At 41.4% G+C, this 18,162-nt stretch overlaps 2 protein-coding genes across 4 annotated transcripts; one reads left to right on the top strand and one right to left on the bottom strand.

Annotated features, from left to right (window-relative positions):
• Positions 1–151: 151 nt before the first annotated feature.
• Positions 152–2,995, bottom strand: apex2 (APEX nuclease (apurinic/apyrimidinic endonuclease) 2). The gene is made up of 6 exons (XM_026331846.2): positions 2,757–2,995; positions 2,572–2,655; positions 2,210–2,390; positions 1,878–2,021; positions 1,457–1,526; positions 152–1,360 (listed from the first exon to the last, which is right to left on the bottom strand). Exons 1-6 carry the CDS (start codon positions 2,869–2,871, stop codon positions 212–214), a joined length of 1,743 nt encoding a protein of 580 aa, XP_026187631.1. The 5' UTR covers positions 2,872–2,995; the 3' UTR covers positions 152–211.
• Positions 2,996–3,003: 8 nt separating this feature from the next.
• LOC113145291 (protein bicaudal D homolog 2) lies at positions 3,004–17,304 on the top strand. 3 transcript variants are annotated; one of them, XM_026331841.2, is made up of 10 exons: positions 3,004–3,328; positions 4,608–4,931; positions 6,794–7,006; positions 7,191–7,343; positions 8,341–8,850; positions 9,858–10,733; positions 10,980–11,159; positions 12,211–12,362; positions 13,438–13,798; positions 14,888–17,304. In XM_026331841.2, exons 2-10 carry the CDS (start codon positions 4,680–4,682, stop codon positions 14,891–14,893), a joined length of 2,703 nt encoding a protein of 900 aa, XP_026187626.1. In that variant the 5' UTR covers positions 3,004–3,328; positions 4,608–4,679; the 3' UTR covers positions 14,894–17,304. The 3 variants fall into 3 exon arrangements, with proteins under 3 accessions (XP_026187626.1, XP_026187628.1, XP_026187627.1); XM_026331842.2 differs by lacking the exon at positions 3,004–3,328 and adding an exon at positions 3,729–4,090; XM_026331843.2 differs by lacking the exons at positions 13,438–13,798; positions 14,888–17,304 and adding an exon at positions 11,265–11,332 and having other exon boundaries at positions 12,211–12,340.
• The last annotated feature ends 858 nt before the right edge of the window (positions 17,305–18,162 follow it).

Here is an 18,162-nt window from a genome sequence, read left to right as displayed (position 1 = left end):
AGTATTATTAAAATTTTTATTTTCTGTTGATCATCTAATCTATTGGTTTCCAAAATGTTTAGGATGTAAGAGCAAATAAAACGAAATTGAGCAATTAAAAAACTTTATTATTAAAAAAAAAAAAAACAAGTAAAATAAGTGAAATGAGGCATTTGTGTAGTAGTTTTAGAGTACATGGTCGAGCTAGAGTCAAGAAAAATAAATTGTCACTTCATTTTCCCTTATCAACCCATGCGAAGAAATTACATCGGGCTTCAGGGTTGGAAGCATGTCCCTGAGGACGGGCGCATACAAAAAACTGCTTGCCCATGTTTGGACCCTCTTTTTTTACGGTACGAAGCACACAGGGTTCCCCGTGGACCTTACAGGAGGGTGGTGGAGGGGGCCCATGAAGCACTGACTTCCAAAACACTTTGGATTCCCCTTTCTTCACATTATACTGTCCCACTGTGGGCTGTGGGGTTGAATGTTTAGTCATCATGTGTTTGTCATTTACCTCTGTGGTGATGCTGGTAAACACATGTGAAGAACCACCAGAGAGTAGTGCTTTGTCTTCAGGCGCAATGTCTGTGACCATAGACTCTTTTCCTTTAGTTGTGGACACTTGCTGGGAGTTTTGCATTGTAGTAATTTTGTCCAGTGTTTCTTCACACTGCTTGGTAGAAGTGTCAGTAGGGGGAACAACATTTGTAAGTTTAGGTTTGAAAAAGGAAAGGAGACTGCCCTGTGGCTTTGAAGACGGCTTTATTTTTTTTGTCTTCTTCCCCTGTGGTGCGACGGAATCTGACGGAAATACCCGTTTTTTACCAGAGATATCTGCAGGTCCAGATGGGTGTAAATTCTCCCTCCTTTCCCCCTCTTCTTGAGATCCAGGTAGCACGTCCATCTGCTCAGACTGAATTGATTTTTGATCCACCCTAACAAGGAAGCGGGAGAGTTTCTGCTGTTTGCCAGCAAATTCTGGCAAGAAGCGAGTACAGAGGGGAGGAGGCTTGTAGCTGGGCAGGAGAGGGCAGCTCAGCTGCCCCCACACAGGGCAGTGGTCTGACCCCTCCACCTCTGGCATAATGTCTGCTGCCACAAACTGCTCCTTGGTTAGCTGGCAGTCAGCAAATATATAGTCGATACGCGTGCCATAGTTGGTCTGCCGTGCTCCAGTGAGAGTGGACCAGCATGTGAAGGCGTTTGTGCGAGTTGGGTGGAAAAACCGAAAGACATCCACAAACTTTCCAGTGTGGATGCCATCTATTGATTCTTCGGATTCTTTATATTGTTCTTCCACATTTCTGTAATCTTCTTGTTTGCCACTGTGCAAAAACTCATTCAGCCATTTCCTCCCAGGGTTTTCACCAAAATCATCCTAAGCAATGAGAAAAGCAAAGTAGGTTGAGTTTCATGGCTAGAAATATGCATACACTTTCCCCCTCATATGACAATATTCAGATTTTTTACTTACAACATCACTGGGGTCACAGTGGTCTATAGGCTGGTGAGATGTATTTACATCCCCTAAAACAATCACATGGCTGAAAAATAAAACAGAAAAAAACATGACTGTTTCATTTTTTACACAGAGAGAATAATATAAAAATCGGTTCCAAAATTAGAATGATATGACAAAAGAGGACAGAAAAAATATCAGTGGGTACTAGAACTTTTCTTTTGCAAATGGATGTTATTGCATGAGTTTTAGCCCCTGCACTGTGAACTGAAACTCAAAGCACCTAAGCCCCTGATATTAAACAAGTGCACACATCTTTGGATTTTTAATATACAGACTGCAATTAAGAGTGCTGTTGTTCAAGTGCAAATCTACAACAGCCATAAACTGGTGAAAAAGTCAGCAACAGAGTCCTAAAACTTTTCTTAGCACTCACCTGCCGCCTTTCAGTACAGCTTCAGCCCGACACTGAAGCAACTTGTAGAACTGCAGTTTGAACTGCTTTCGCTCTGGCTTTTCAGGGTCAGCCCGTGGGCAGTATACATTAATTACAGTAAGAGTTTTCACATTCTCCTGGCACCTGTAGGGAAAAAGTCAAAAAGAGAGATTAACAGTAATATTTCGATCCATTACTTACATGATCCGGAAGAAATGTTGAATCACAGGATTGCAACGTACATTTATTTTCAATCAATTAACTATTTAGTCTTTAAGGCATCAAATAATGCAAATGACATAAATGCAAACTCCTCAGAAGTTTGCTCTCACATTATTCTGTGCTGCGTGATGACAGCTCGGCCTTCATTGTCCAAAAGCTGCAGATCCTCGCCTGAAAACTCTGCGTGGTCACCGTAGCATCCGACAGCTCCCTCATGGTTGGTCAGCAGACCTGTGAGACCCTCTTCAGCAGCAAAAGGAGTGGCGCTGTCCTTACAGTAGGTGGCAACCCCTGTGCACACGAGGGATGGGAGGAGAGCTTGTTTGCATAGTGTCAGCAGATCATGTCCTGTGGGTGCAGTGACTAACAGTGTGGACTTATTCGATAGAGTCTTTTAGTCTAAGGACATTGAAAACAACAACATGAGCTTCATAAATCTGGGACACTGAGTTGGTGTGAATGGGTAATAAACCTGAATAGCCGCTGCGTCCTCGACTGTAGCTGAAATAGGAGCTGTAGCCGTCAACAATGGCAGTTCTTTCATCAAGCAGGTCTCCTGTGGGAACAGACTGGATTTAACATCTTAGTATTTCTGCTTCTGACTGTGGGACACATATCAGCTCCCGAATTTTCCTAACTCCCGACTGAACAACTTACTCGTCACTTTTGTTTCCTGAACACAGATAATATCTGCGTCCAGTGAATCCAGGGCCTTTTTAATGCCGTCTCTGAACGTCCTAATGCCGTTTATGTTCCAGGTAATCAGCTTCATTGTGCTAAACACCCGCCATCAACCTAGAGTCTAACGCGCCAATGTGCCCACCCGGAAGAAAACCGGAAGTCAGGAAAGATACGAGCGGAAGTGTATTTCATCACAAATCTTTCCTGATTCTTCTCCTGTGTCATGTTTGTTGATAAAATGAAACTGTTTCATTCGTCGCGTTAATATGTAATTGCTATCTCGGGCTAGGTAACACGGGATATATCCAGCTAAATACAGAGCAAATAGGATTTGCGGTGTAATTGCATTTCTCCGTTGTCCAGCTAGAGGGAGTGGTCGTGCTTCGTGTCTCGGCCTGGCTATGATGAGACGACACAAGTGGGGCTTCGGTGGCCGTGTTACCGCTGGACGCTGTCGCCATTAGCCGCCGCTGACAGCCCCACGGGGAGGTGTACAGCACAGGTTTGCTCGCAGCCGACGAGCGTCATCTCTGAGACACAGCCCGGGGGTGAGTATTAGTTTGGCTGTGAGGGCTGACGGTGCGTGGTGTTAGCTGGTTAGCCGGGCTGAGTGGGTCCGACCCCGTGTTGTCGTCCCTTCTGCTGTTTCAATTTCACCAGTCTTAACTATCTCACAGGCTGTGTGATGGTTTTGCCTCCACGTTTCTAGCTGCGTTAGTGAGCTGAAGCTCATGCTAGTTGTCCGACCGCATCCTGTTACCAGTTCGGTGTCGTGTTTGTACCGATGTGTCAGATTAGTTTACTCCCCCGTAACATTGGTCAGGTCTCAGTTTGCTTTGGAGCAAGGCTGGACCAGCCTAAAGCCTCCTTCAGTCTGCTAGAAGAACTGGTTGGTGGGCCAGGAGAAACCGATGCTCTGGAGAACCATCCTCGGTCAGAGATAAGGACACTGGGGAACATCGCCCCACCCAGTATGGTTGGTTCGCGTTAGCGCTAATACTGGCGGGCACAGTGGATCTTACCGTACAGTTTCCACGGCATTTTGACCAGGACTCTAGGCAATGTGCCATTATATCACGTTGGTATTAGTGTAATAGCGAGCCTTGTTGAATATCACTAACTTTGCTCAGTGAAGCGATCAGACCAACCTTGCGCCTCCTTAGTTACAGCCTGTTTAGTGTGCGGCTATAAGTAGAAAGGTCAATAGCAGCTACATGGCAGGTGTAAGACCAGATAGTTTGTTATAACCAGTGATGAAAAAGTGCTGGTCTATAAATATTCACATCACTTCAGTGTTGCAGCTGGCAAAGGTAGGGCTAAAACAATTTCATATACTGTTTGGTAGTTTCTGAAGACTTATCCTGTTACATGATGATGTATATTATATATATTTGTTGTTTATATTTTGGATTTTTAATCCGAATCCACAAAGTAATTTATTACCAAATCTTCAACTAAACAGTAATAAAAATAAATGTAGTAGTCAAAAGAATTCAATATTTCCTTCTATAATATAGAGCTATAAAATAGCACAAAAAAGGAAATACACAAAATATCTAAAAATTGTACTAAATTACTGTACTGTAGTTAATGTAAAATAACACCGGAATTGATATGGCTAGGTGATATTCACAAGTAATATTTGCAAACTGTATTAATTAGATGGATTGGTTTGGTGTATTTGCCATTTTGAAGTGTTTATCCACTCAAAGTTAATCTTTTCCTTTAGTTTGCTCAACAATGTAAGTTATCCAAAACCTCTTTGCCATCTTAGCCAGTGCTGTGAGTAGTTTACATAACTATCATTTCTGTATTTCACCTCTGTAGTGTAATGAGAGTGGAGGAGTGAACAAGGCAGGTGTCCGAGAAGAACTTTGGCAATTGTGAGGCCAAGCAAGAATGCTGGAGGCGGACGCAGACCTGTCCGGTGCAGCAGTTGAGGGAGAAGGAGAGGCAGAGATGGAGAGCAGGGACTTGAAGGCTGAGGTGTTACGACTGACTTTGGAGCTCCAGGAGGCCACAGAGGAAAAGCAGCAGGCAGCCCGCTATGGCCTGGTGGTTCTGGAAGAAAGTGCTGCTCTCAAAATGAAACATGGGCAGCTAGAAGAAGAACACGAAGCCCTCAAAGTGGAGCTACAGCAGCTCAAAGAGGTAGGGACACTCCAGGTCTCCTTATTTTTCTATAATACACTACACTTTTGTCCACTTTTCTACAGATTTCTCTTGGATAGTATTAAAACATTTTTTTGCATTTATAAATATCCTATTGTGTTTTTAAATAAAGCTTGGTGTGCTGAGATAACATTATGTTTGCATTTGCAACAGTTCATGATGATGCCTAGTTGAAATTTCTGATTTTCCCATAAAATTTCTTATGTTGTCAGCTGTGGTAACGGACAGTGGTTTTTCACACCGTGATTCTGGATGTCCTGTTTTTTCCATGTTTTGAAAGAAAACAGGTTTTGTTATCTGTTGGCAAGATAAAAATGTAGTCAACATTTTAGTGGCAGACATTTTTATAAGGAGATACATTCCCTCTGCTCAATTCACTCTTTTAAATTTCACAGTTCAGGAGTTGGATGTTATGTAGCTAGCAGTCTAATAAAGATGCCATTGTTGTTTGTTCAATATGTATCACTCAACTATGACACTAAATTGATTGCTCATCCTTTCTGTGCCTTTCTTTGGTAACTGTCTTTTACTACCACAAAAACAGCTCTGTTACAACCGTGACCTCATACTAAAATTTCATTGAAGATGCTTGTGATCGCATGCTGAGTCAGTTTTGCTCTCATGTGGCATTTGATGCTGATGGATTCAGTTTAGATTAGACAATCTCCACATCATATCAAATACTTTAGGATTAGACCAAAACTTTATTGTGAATAGGCATATTGCTGTAATTGTCTTAATGTTCTACACAAGTTATGTGCTTCTCTGAATTTTTCCATAATTGCCTTACTCTTTTTAATAATTGACCAGTGTTCAGTAAAACTGACGACCGCCCAATCGGTGTAGAATATTTTGTACCAGTGCACTCCACTACAGCAGAGTACAGTTTCTTATAAAGATACAGTTTGTGGAAATGTGTATATTAAACCTTATGCTCATGCTTTACCCATCACACATCAGAGCTGATGTGTGCAATGTCAATAATGTTTCCTAATGTAAACTTCAACACAAATGCACCAGGTGGGTGTTGAAAGTGTTTTGAATTGCTGGAATAAGCTTTTTAAAACTGGTTTACGTAAGAAGGTAAGACCATAATATTAAATCCCATCATGTGGAAAGATTTTTTGATTTTGTAATTGTTCCATGTATGTGTTTAATTTAAGAGTGAAACATGTTTAAATCCGTCTTACAGGCAGTTGGACATTAAGCAATACATTTGTGTGGGAGTAATGCTAAAATTGGTCCATCCCATTATTTTATAATCACATATTAAGCAAAGCTCTTTATGTCTGAATGCAGTTGTACAGAATTCCAGCATTTTTTTAATAATCTGTATAAACCCAATGTCTTAGCTCTTTACCTACTTAGAATTTGGCAGGATTTTAACAAAGCAGAATGGACTCAAGTTGTTTTTATCATTACATAACCAGACCATGATTTTCAGTGGAATGTGTTAAGTAGCATGTTCATTTCATTTAAGCTCAATTTGATAGTTCTTCAGCAGCTAAGGCTCCTGATTATGGCTGTGAACAAAGCATGTTATTACAGTGTTAGGCATAACGTGTTGGACTTGTTTAAAAATACACTGTGAAATGATGTGGAAATTTCTGTTAAGGTCTAATGTGTCTTGTAACCATAACAACTATTCCACCACTGTGATCAGGTTTCAAGTAATGGCCGCTAGGGAAGTCCTGCTTCCTTTCCTTTGTTTAACATGTCTACTTTTCTGGGCTTGATATAAGTAACGCAGCATGAATGCACGTGTCTTTCAGCACTGCAAATGTTGTTCCAATGGTGCTAAAAGGTTTCCCCCTTTCTCATTCCTGTTTGTTTATATAAAGGCATTTGCTGATTCCGTAAGCAGCCAGAAGCGTGCAGCTGCTGATGGAGAGTGCCGGGAGGAGAGCCTCCTGCAGGAGACTCTCACCAAGGAGGCTGCCATGGCAACCCGCATAGAGGAGGTCCAGGCAGAACTCAAGCAAGCACGCCTTGCTCTGAGCAATGCCCATGCAGAGATTGATAGACTGGGGGTTCTCTCTGGTCAACTAAAGAAGGTATGGTGTGCTTGAGTATGCCAGTAGACCAAGTTCCAGGTCTTAGTCTTGTCCTAATCATACATTTGATGAAACCCTAAATAATTGGAAGCTATATTGACTGTGTACATCATCCCTGAAATAAAATCAACTCAATTTGGTAAATGTGCAGCTAAATGTTTGTTCTCTGGGTTGTGTTACACAGGAGTGTGAATGTCTCGAGGCAGAGAAAGGCCATCTGAGGGACGAGATGAAGGAATATAAAGTACGTGAGCTGCGCCAGTTACAGGATACTGGAGAGCTTGAAGAAGAGAACATATCTCTGCAAAAACAGGTGTCTGTGCTCAAGGAAAACCAGGTCAGTTATCACTCACGTGGGGGGATGGGGTTAAAGAGACTGGTCAAATTTGTATGGGTCATCCTGACATAAAATTTATGATTTTGTCTCATTCCAGTAGTCAACTGAAATCTTTTTCTAAATGTGCACAAAACACTCAGCAAAAATGTTGTGCCCTACATGATAACAGATGGTCAGTAGTTATGTGAGTTATATGAAGTAGTTATGAGGAACTGGTATTGTTTGAATTTTTGAAGGTGTCAGAGAAGTACTTTTGAATCCATATAGGTCCTCTGTGTACACTCCAGTTTGTCCAGGACAAGCTGTCCTTGTCTTGTTCTAAACATAACTGAGGCTTGTTAGTTTGTGCATGACCTTTTGATTTTAGATAAAATCTGTCTTGCATCAGCAGTCCCTGGTGTCATAAACAAATTGTTGTTGTTTTGTATAAAATGCTCAAAATATCTAAAGTACTATCAGTCTTGCATTAAGTTGTATTGTAAGAAGATGATCTTATTGTCTTAACATTTATTGTTATTTATGTAAGCTATATATATAAGTACTAAGGCAGTTAAACAAGCTGTTGAATATCATTCCGCATTTCTACTTTGTTGTGTTGAATATTTGATATTAATAACTTTAGGAAACATGTAAAGAGAGACACAGAGGGCGTGTCATGTTGGTCAGGCGAGGGCTTCTTAAAAATATTGAAAATATAATGTAGTGAAAGCACTTTGTACAGTTTTAAAATACAGTGGCCCAGACAATATTATTACTATGTATATATAATTACCAAGGGAAAGTAATATTGTTGATGATCATGAAATCATAACCACTGGATTTCCATTTGTGTACCCAAGCCATCTACACCAGGTATGTGTCTATAATACTAAATTGCTGAATGCATTGGTGTATTTGTAAGTTGAGGTGGAAATTTTCATTCATGTTGGTTAACTAAAGTACAGAGAAACATTTCACTATAAAGAGTCATGTGGTTGTGTTTATTCTGACTTTTCAGATTGAGTTTGAATCAATAAAGCTGGAGCTGACCCAGAAGAATGAGGAGCAGGAGGAGCTGAGAGCTCAACTGGAAGAGGCAGCAAGACTGAGGGAGATAGCAGAGAGGCAGCTGGATGAGGCCCTTGAAGCCCTGAAGGAGGAGAGGGAGCAGAAGAACAGTCTGCGGCGAGAGCTCTCTGCCCTGACCCTTAACCCCTTTGATTCTGTGGGGAACCTGGAGCTCCACTTGGAGCAGCTGGATGACAGCCAGGAGGAGGGCCAGGGGGGAGAGGGATTAGGTGAGGGAGAGGACCAGGACAGTGGCTATAATAATGCTCCTGGTTCTGGTCCCAGTTCTGCTCACCCTCCTCACTTGGGCAGCTCCAAAAGTAATGGCCTCATCCATCGCTACTCTACTCCACGCAACAGTGATGTATTCCTGCGTGCTCCGGCCTCTGGGCTGGTGTCAGACCTGCTGAGTGAGCTGCACTTTTCAGACAGTCAGAAACTAAAACAACAACTCTTACAGGTAGGCAACAGTATGATGTTCCTATGTTGTTCCTACCAGTTTCAGTACTAATCATCATGTCATCATTAGTCCACTACAAGGTTGATCATCCTGTAGACATGAATGTTAGTTTTAATATTACTCTCTTATGGTTTTGCAAAGTAGCTGCTTTATGGTTAAATGTAAACTGTAGTGTTGCAGTGATTAGGGGATTGATATGGCCTTCTTCTCATTCCAGTGATTATATTGGCAGGTTCTCCAAAATAATTGGGCTTAATTGTTAAAATCACTGAGAGCCTTAAGCAGTAATGAATCAATGTGAAATGTCTAAAGTACAGAGTAATGTACTGTATGTAGTAGTGTGTCAGAACTACCAGTCGACCAGAGACACAGTGTAAATAGAAATATCTGTGATTCACAGAGCTGTATCTGTTGTGACCAGGTTGGCTTTAAACACTGCCACATTTTGTTCGGAGCACTGAGGTTGTCAAAGATATGTGGCAGAGCTGCTGACAGGGATGTCTGCTACTTCCTTCTGTAGACCACATCCGCTGTTAGCCGGTGAAGGAGTCTGTCTGCATTAATGAAGCCACCTGGCACCCCATACTGTCAACTGTTCTACTAAACAATTTAGTCAACTCCCTTCTGAATAATGAAAGTTATGCTTCACAAATATAGAGCACTTAAGAAAGCAAAGGGTTGAACTGTCATCCCCCTGTGTCTGAAGGAAATCTATTATTCATGATGTCCTTAAGTTGGGGGTTGGGAAACCCTGGCCAGCAGATGTTGGGAGTGTGGAGTGGAAAGGGGTCAGCCACTGTTTTACATAAAAAATGCATTAGTTGTAAAGATGAAAGTGGGAGAAGTTTGTGCTTTAGAGAAAATAATCAACATATAGCATTGGCCTATTACCTTGGCTTGATATAGGTAATTAGGTAACTAATAGCTCTAAATAATCTCAGCAAGTTTAAGACATGTATGCTCATAAGATTTTTATCTTTTGTGTGTGTGTGTTTGTGCGTTCCCAGGCAGAACGAGAGAAGTCCAGTCTGGCTAGCAAAGTGGAGGAACTTCAGATGCAGTTGGTAATGTCTAAACAGGCACTTAGTCAGCAAGAAGATAAGGTCGGGTCTCTCACCCAACAACTGGAGGCCGTGCAGAGCAGCCAACAGCACAACCATGAGGCAGAGGACAGGGGAGATGATGAGACAGGGAATGAAGATGATGGCAGTGGTGTCTTGGACTACGAGGTAGACGCCAGGAGCAAGGAGGATTTAGAGGCCCACATGCGTTCAGCCAGCGAAGAGCTCCTGAAGCTACGAGATGAACTGTCTCAGGCAGGAGCTCGTTACAACACCCTGGAGCAGCGATACAAGCAAGAGAAGGATCGCTGGAGGGCAGAGGCCCAGGAGCTGGCTGACAAGATCCGTCAGTGCATCAAGTCTAGCAAACAGGACCAGGAGCGCATCAGTGAGCTGGAGAAGGAGATAGGAGCCACACGGAAAGTGGCAATTGATTCTGAGGGGCACTTGAGTGTTGCCCAGGAAGAGCTGCTGGCCTTCTCTGAGGAGCTGTCCAACCTCTATCACCACATCTGCGTGTGCAACAATCTGACACCCAAACGGGTCACCCTGGACTATTACCGCGATGGTGCCAGAGCTAGTGGTGGAGGGAGTGCAAGAAAAACACACATTTACTCCCAGCACAACCCCCAGAAGAAGCCGCGAGCCAATGACATGTTCATCTCTAAAGCTGCAGCACTGCAGTTAATGGGAGAGGTGGACAGCTCAGGAGCCAGCGGAGACTCTCCTAATTGCCCTGGATCCCCCACCCTGGATTTCAGGGACCCTTCCAATGTTCGCAACTTGGTAGCAGTCATCCGTTGTCAGATCAAACATCTCAGGGTAAGATAACACAGCATATCACATATGTCAGACTTTTATATGATTATTTTCTCTGTGGTTATTGCTGTCTGTGGGTATTAAAAAAAAAAAAAGCAAAGAATTTTCCCAAACTGAAAGGACACCATTTTTTCTTGCCAGTGAAAAAAACTAAACTTTTAAATTAAAAAAAATAACAATTTTAACTATCTATTTTTGCTTACATTTCTATATAAATAAATTATTGAGCTTATATTTATATTCCTTCAGGTGGCAGTGGACCTCTGTCGTCAGAGAGGTGCGATGCCTTACTCAGGGTTCAGCAGCAGCGGAGAGTCAGAGCGGGATGCTGAGAGTCTCCTGGAGGAAGTACTAAAACTCAAGTCCCTTCTTAGCACCAAGCGAGAACAGATCGCTACTCTCAGGACTGTCCTCAAGGCTAATAAACAGGTAGGTCACAGCAAGCACTGGCTAAAATACAGCGTTCCCATTTGATCTCTTTGCACTGTTTTAAAACAGCTGCAGTCTGGTAACAGCATACTTTTTGCATTTTAGGACATTGTCAACCAGACCTGCTAGATGTTTTATGAATGCAGTCATCTCATCTCCAAGCTCAGCATGCAGTGCGTTTTATAGGTTTCCACTTAAAAAAGGCTTTTAGAGATTTTGGTTTTGTTTTATGCTGGTCTCATCAGTTTCTTTGTATGTACCGAACAGAAAACAGATGCCTTGCTACATAGTGGTTGTCTGGTTTGCATTTAGTCTTCCTTCTGCTGTCAATATATTTGATTTTAATTAAGGTGGTTGTCCTAATAAAGAGAGAGAGCAACATGATTATATTGTATTGTCAGTGTCTTGTCCAGACAGACATTTTGGTTCACCTGGTTCTGCACCTTCAGGGCAGTGTGATGCTGCACTCCTCATAGATTGATCTCTCTTCCTCCTCGTCTTTCCTGTGTCTTAAGCACTACATAGCCTGCTTCTGTCTTTCCCTGAGCTGCCGCCCTTCCTTTTTCATACACACAAACACGCCTGGTAATCTGCTTGGCAGGGCCATGCTCACAGACAGTGCTTAACTGTCTCAAGTTAACCTGCTCTAGAGCTGTGTTGCCCCCCGTTTGTACCTCAAGTAAAATCATGGTATCTGCATCTGAGAATTCTGCACTGATGGATGTGTTCAAGTTACAGGGACAAAATGGGATTTTGACTGAATGTCCTTTAGGAGAAAAACTCACAGTACTGTTCTCATACTGTTATCATTATCAAAGCAATGATTGTTTTATTGCCCTTCCAATCGCTGATACAGATGGCTCTTTGACACAGTAGTTACATTGAAGAGGAATTAAGTAGCAGTAGTGATGACAATTAAAGCTTGTTGAGTAATATTGCATTTGGTTTATTAAAGTCTACAAAAGTTGTTTAAGTGCCGTAGCAGGGGTCTCAGGGTATGATAGTGCTATCAGTATTGTGCATTTGTGTTTTTTTTTTTTTGTAATTGCAGACAGCAGAGTTGGCCCTGTCCAATTTGAAAGCCAAGTATGAGACAGAGAAGAGCATGGTGTCTGAGACCATGATGAAACTGAGGAACGAACTCAAAGCACTAAAGGAGGATGCTGCCACCTTCTCTTCACTCCGAGTCATGTTTGCCAGTCGGTAAGATTTCCTTTTTTTATACTTGAGGCAAAAATAATAATAATTCTGTGCTAGTGTTCTTCGTAGTTAGTACTGGTGCTCATTTTGTGGTACAGTGTCTGCTGCCATTCTTGTACTAAGCTTGTCACACTGATTCTGCCTGTGAACAATCCACTAGTTCAAGTGAAGATTACAAACCACATGTTCTGCCCTGTGCCCATGGGGGAGGAGGCAAGGACAGATTTAGCCCATCAAGCCAGGTCACCTTAGTGAAGGAGAAGCCGAGCGTTTGGCGGGAGATGAGTGGGAAGATGTTCTTTAGGGTTGAACTTACAGACCACAAGTTTTCACTCACTAACCACTAACTTCAGAGCAACAGGCATGAATAATTGTTTGGAGGATTTTTTTTGTATTGGGTGGAGTGAGTAAACTGTCTGTTTGTAATGGACAGTAGACATGAGAATCTTAGACTGCCTAGCCTTCTCCAGACAGTTACGAGCTGGCACTTGATAATGATTATCCTTAAGAAGGACTGGAGAACAGACAGTGGATAAGGACTACTGTCTGTTGCAACAGGCCAAGGAATACTGCTTAAAAAAATCGCCTTGCTAGTTATTAAGTTTTGTGGTGCCATCATGTGGACTCCTAGAGTGACTGCATTTGTATGTGATAAGAGTAAACTCTTATCAACCACAATTCACTCTTATTGTCATTTTCACATGCATCCCTCTGTTCTTGCTTTTGAAATTATTTTAAGTGGTTTGTCAAGATCAACTTAATTAATTGCTCAAACATCGATGTTATTTATTGGCAGCAGCTTCTCAAACACTGAGCATAGGTGGATTTTCTGTTTCTTATTCATTTAAGTCCAGCAATTTTGTGATTATTATCATGGTACTCATTTAGGAATATTTAATCAATTAAATAATCAGATTAATCAATATAAATAATAATCTATAGGTGCTGTCCTCTTGTTTGGTCACAGCTGGAGTTTAAAATTGAATAACGTTTCCAGTGTGTCGTGTGTCTTTTGCTTTGCTTTAATTTGTCCTTGCCTGCTTCTGCATGTTGCATATTTTCACTGTGTGTGCATCAGGTGTGACCAGTATGTCACGCAGCTGGATGAGATGCAGAGGCAGCTGGCTGCAGCCGAGGATGAGAAGAAGACACTGAATTCTCTGCTACGTATGGCCATCCAGCAGAAACTGGCTCTTACTCAGCGCCTGGAAGACCTGGAGGCCCCCGCGTCTCCCCACAGCTTAAACAGCAGCCCTCGCCGGTCCCGAGCCAAAGAACTGGCTACCAAGTCAGGACGGGCCCCTCGAAGCCCCCGAAGCAGTCCTGCGCGCCCTTCACTTAGGAGCAGTCCAAGGGCCAGCCCAGTTTTTGGCAGCAGTGTTCCTGCAACGGCCACACATCACCTGCGAGCTCTAACCCGAAGCCTCCACACAAGCCCCGTAAGAACCCCACTCTCTCTTTGTTCTGACAAACCCATCCATGCAAGCAGCCGCTCTCGCAGAGGCAAAGGTCTGGCACGAGATGCCACTTTCATTAGAAGTCATAGTGTCAGTGATGTTTTTAATGCAGAGAGGAGTCCTGGCTATCCTCAGACACGTAAAGACTCCACTAGCTCTGCGAGCAGTGAAGTAATGGTCAGAACACATGCCAGCAATTCAAGAAAGGGTGCAACAGGCCGCAGAGCTTCAGTTCCTGCACGTCAGGATACCTTCATCACAACTCGCTTTGTACCTGCCACCTCCACTGGGCTAAAGTCGTCTTTGTTTTCTTCATCCACAGATAATCTAACATCTACTGATGCTTTGAGTGTGTACGCTAACATATCTGAAGCATGTGGTGAGAGTAAACAAAAACCTGGTCTAAAACCAAATGTAGATACTGCTGTGCGGAAAAAACAGCCATTGGCTTATAGGTCTAATTCTGTCAGAGCAGCAGCCACAGGCCGTAATACAGTTCAGTCTGACCCGGTCTCTTCTCAGTTCAACTCTAAATCTCCGGGGCTCCTGACAACCACATCTCTCTCTGTTCACAAGCCACCTGGTAAGACCAGGATGGCTGGGGTCTGTAGAGAGTCCAGGCGTAGATCATCCACCTCCACAAGTAGAACCACTGAGGAATCACACACTAATATTAGTAAGAGCTCTGATATTCAAGCTCGAGCCACATCTGCCAGAGCCCAGAGCTCACATTCTAAATCCTCTCGCAGACGATGAGATGAAGTAGTTAGAGATTCATGTTCTGTACTAAATACTCTAAACTGTGTACAGTAAGTATAATAATCATACTTCACTATAAAATATCAAGCTACCATAAATAATTGGTACAGTTGCATGTTTTTGCACAAAGTAATGCTTATTAGGATTAAACATTTTTTTTATTTATACATTTCTTTAACAGATCATTCCTAATTTGCTGATCCATTTTATGTTGTATGGATCTGTTTATCCTTTCAAATTACCCTCGCTTTCTTTTAAGTTTAAGTTGAACTAAATGTTTTCTTTTGTCTCTGTCTCACCCTGTCTCTGTAGCGCTGAAACACTCTTTCCATTACTCCAAACCCCCTCTTCTTCATAAGGACCTGTCTCCATGTTGACTCCCCGGCTCCCTCCTCCTTTCCTGACTCAAGACATCCTGTCCATCCCAGATATGATGCCTACATTCCCCACTCTACCCACCAGAACCAGATTTTAAAAAAGAAAAGGAAAAAAAAAATCTCTCATCCCACCTTCTTGGTCTTCTCTGCTTGGAGTGGAGAAACCTGCATGCAGCCTGGAGAAGGATGAAGAGACAGTTGTGCTGCTCATTCCTCTGTGAAGTCAATGACTGTGACTTGTTTCCAGTTGTTCTGCATCTGGTTTTGTTCTAGGCGGTGTGTTGTGGTGAAGCATTGACAGTATTTATTCCAGAATCACAGACTCTTCATGTACATTATCACATGTCCTCAGACTTTGATTTAAGGCTATGATCTGTTTTAAGACTGTATATGCCTGCACTCTTGCCTTTAGTCTGGCATCCTGGTTAGGCCTGTTTGGCTTTTACTGTGCTTAGTGTATGTATGCCATTAGCTCATCTATGGTAGCTCTACCAGGTATTTGTTTTTCTAGAACAGTGCAGCCTTACTAACAGAATTACTATCCTAAAAGCAGAGAGCTTGCTATTGTCTTGAAGTTCCTCCCTTTTACTGGTGGTACTGTTACATGCCTTTTTAAAATCCAGTGATGTGTTCGGCTCCTTGGCTTTTGACGTCACACCCTTTAACAAAATGTTAGTAAACCTCCTATTTCATTGATGGAAGTAAATACGCCAGAAGTTCACCACCTCAGGTCAAACATGGTGTGGCAGATCTTTAATGTGCATCTTACTTTTGCAAACTATGCAGACTAAGTCGGGACAGTGCCTGACGGGCTACTTCCTGCTGTGTCATTAGAGTGGCTCGCTGCCGCTATTTTGCTATAGCCATTTAGCCTTCCTGACAATGGCCAGTTTTCAGAAGTCATCTGGGGGTGCTAAGTGGTTCAGTTTCAGTCATCCTATTGGCTGATAATGCACTCCTATGTTTGAGCTAGGAGTTTAAAAAGACACACTCTTAATATCATTCAAGAATTCCAGTGGCTTGGTGTCCCTAAGGTTAATACTAACATGCTCATGTTCATTTCTCTTGATTACATAGTCATAATAACCGCTTCCATTCAGCTTCTGCTTTTTCTCCCTCTTTTGATCAGCAACAATGTTCATGTTTTGAATTTCATCATTTGATGTTGTCATGCTTTTGTGTGCTACCAAAGTTAAGCATGTTGTAATTAACTAGTGTGGCCCTCTGCAAGCTCATTTCTTCTCCTGTGGCTAAAGCATCTATGTTTTAGTTAGGAATGCTAGCAAGCTGCTGTCCAGGTAACTGTAAACAATAATGTACTATAATTGTTAAAGCATTGCAGAGAATTTTACATTGAGCAGCCTGCTACAATTTGAAACAAAGGATAAATTATTTAAGAAATGAATTTCCCATAGATGGCCAGAACATGGGAGTAAGACCAGGGCATTGATTTAAGGACACTATGTCATATATAAATTCAGATTGAACTGACCTCACGTCACGTGACCAAATGTGAGAATAGATGAAAAATGGGAACTTTATGTAAAAAAAAAAAAAAGAAAATTAAAGTTAACATTTTTCTGAATTCATTTGGTTGAATAGGAGAAGACACATCCTACTGATTGTTTTTGTTGTTATTTTTGGTGCCTTGGTTTTGTTTTTTGTTTTTTTGTTTGTTTGTTTGGTTTTTTTTTTTTAGACTTCATTTGTTCTAGATAGAGGTTATTGAACACTGTAGTTGTGACTTTTTTGAAGCTATGTTTTATCTGCTTTTGAGGAAACCCATTGAGCAATGTTAGCACTGAACAAAATTTCATTTTGGGAGAATATTTTCACTTTTTAGCTAGCATACCTTGTATGACCTCATCAGTATTAACTAATGAATGATTTGACATTAGCTTCACCTGAAATTAATGATCAGCAGCTATATTTATTTTAGAGAACTGTTACTATGAGAAAAACTGCTGTATGGAGATTGAGAATGGAGAAAATGAGAAACAGAATGTTTCAAACAATATAAAATCACAATCCCAGTTTTTTGCACTGCTGTACTGCTAAAAAGTGAAAATGTTTTAACTTGATGTTGCATTACTTTGAAGGATGTAAATAGATTTCTTAATCTATTTAAGTTGTTCTGTGCAGATTTGTGTATAATTTAATTACCATTGTTGTATAATATTTTAACTGTATTTATGTGGTTTGCGTTCTGTGTAAATTGCTCTACATCACACGCACACATCTGCACCTGTGTAACATATGACGGTCGTCAACTTTTTATGTGTATGCAACTTGACTTTTCATTAACCTGTGAACCACTTTTGTCATGAACAATAAAAACAAACCCACACTGTACAATGATGCGTTAAGGTGTGTTAGAGGAGACTTGAGATGCTTTAGCTCATTTTATGGGATCACTGAGCTTTGTGTCAGCTTTGTGTTTTTCCAAATAGAAGTTAATAAAGTGGGAGAGTGTAGACAAACCAGTAGTTGAAGTGCTTAGGCAGCTGTTCTGCTGCGTCACAGAAAGGTGACTCAGCTGAACAGTTTAACTAATAACAGACTTTCCAATTTGGGGTCACAGCTACGTGATAAACAGCCTGCTTCAGAAAAAGGGTTAATCTTCTGCAAATGTTCCTCAGCATTTTTTTAAAAACTAGTACAGATAATCTTATCTGAGGTACACAGCACAAGATGATAAAAGCTGCAATGTGTAAGAACAGAAGACCTCTTGTGCATGACAATTTACATTTTACAAATAAAAAAATAAATAATTTGACATAAATTCCAGTAAAACAAGCAAAGAACTGGGTGTATTAAAAAAGAAATATATTAATAAACATGACCCCTAATCTGAAATATTTACAACAAAGATTAAAGCCCTAAATGAGTTCTGAATTCTCTGAAAACATATTTCATCAGAGGATCAGACTATAAAGCTTCATAATCTGTTTCAAATGGACTTTTATCTTCCAGCAGGCATTATGGCCTGTCGGACCTGCATGTGAAAGTCTATTAAAGAACTTTACAGAAACCAGAGACCACATTTTAATCACGAGTACAGTTCTGTATACAGAGATACACAAATGGGCTAGACATCTTCGGTTTATACATGGATATAGATGATATTAATGTCTACAAAATCAAGTATTAGATATGATTAATTCGTAAGTAATTAAGTATTATTAGCCTAATTAGTATTAAGTATTAATA

Source organism: Mastacembelus armatus, chromosome 7 (assembly GCF_900324485.2).
Source record: "Mastacembelus armatus chromosome 7, fMasArm1.2, whole genome shotgun sequence".
In the NCBI taxonomy this organism is placed as follows: domain Eukaryota; kingdom Metazoa; phylum Chordata; class Actinopteri; order Synbranchiformes; family Mastacembelidae; genus Mastacembelus; species Mastacembelus armatus.
This window is presented reverse-complemented; position numbering and strand designations above follow the sequence as displayed.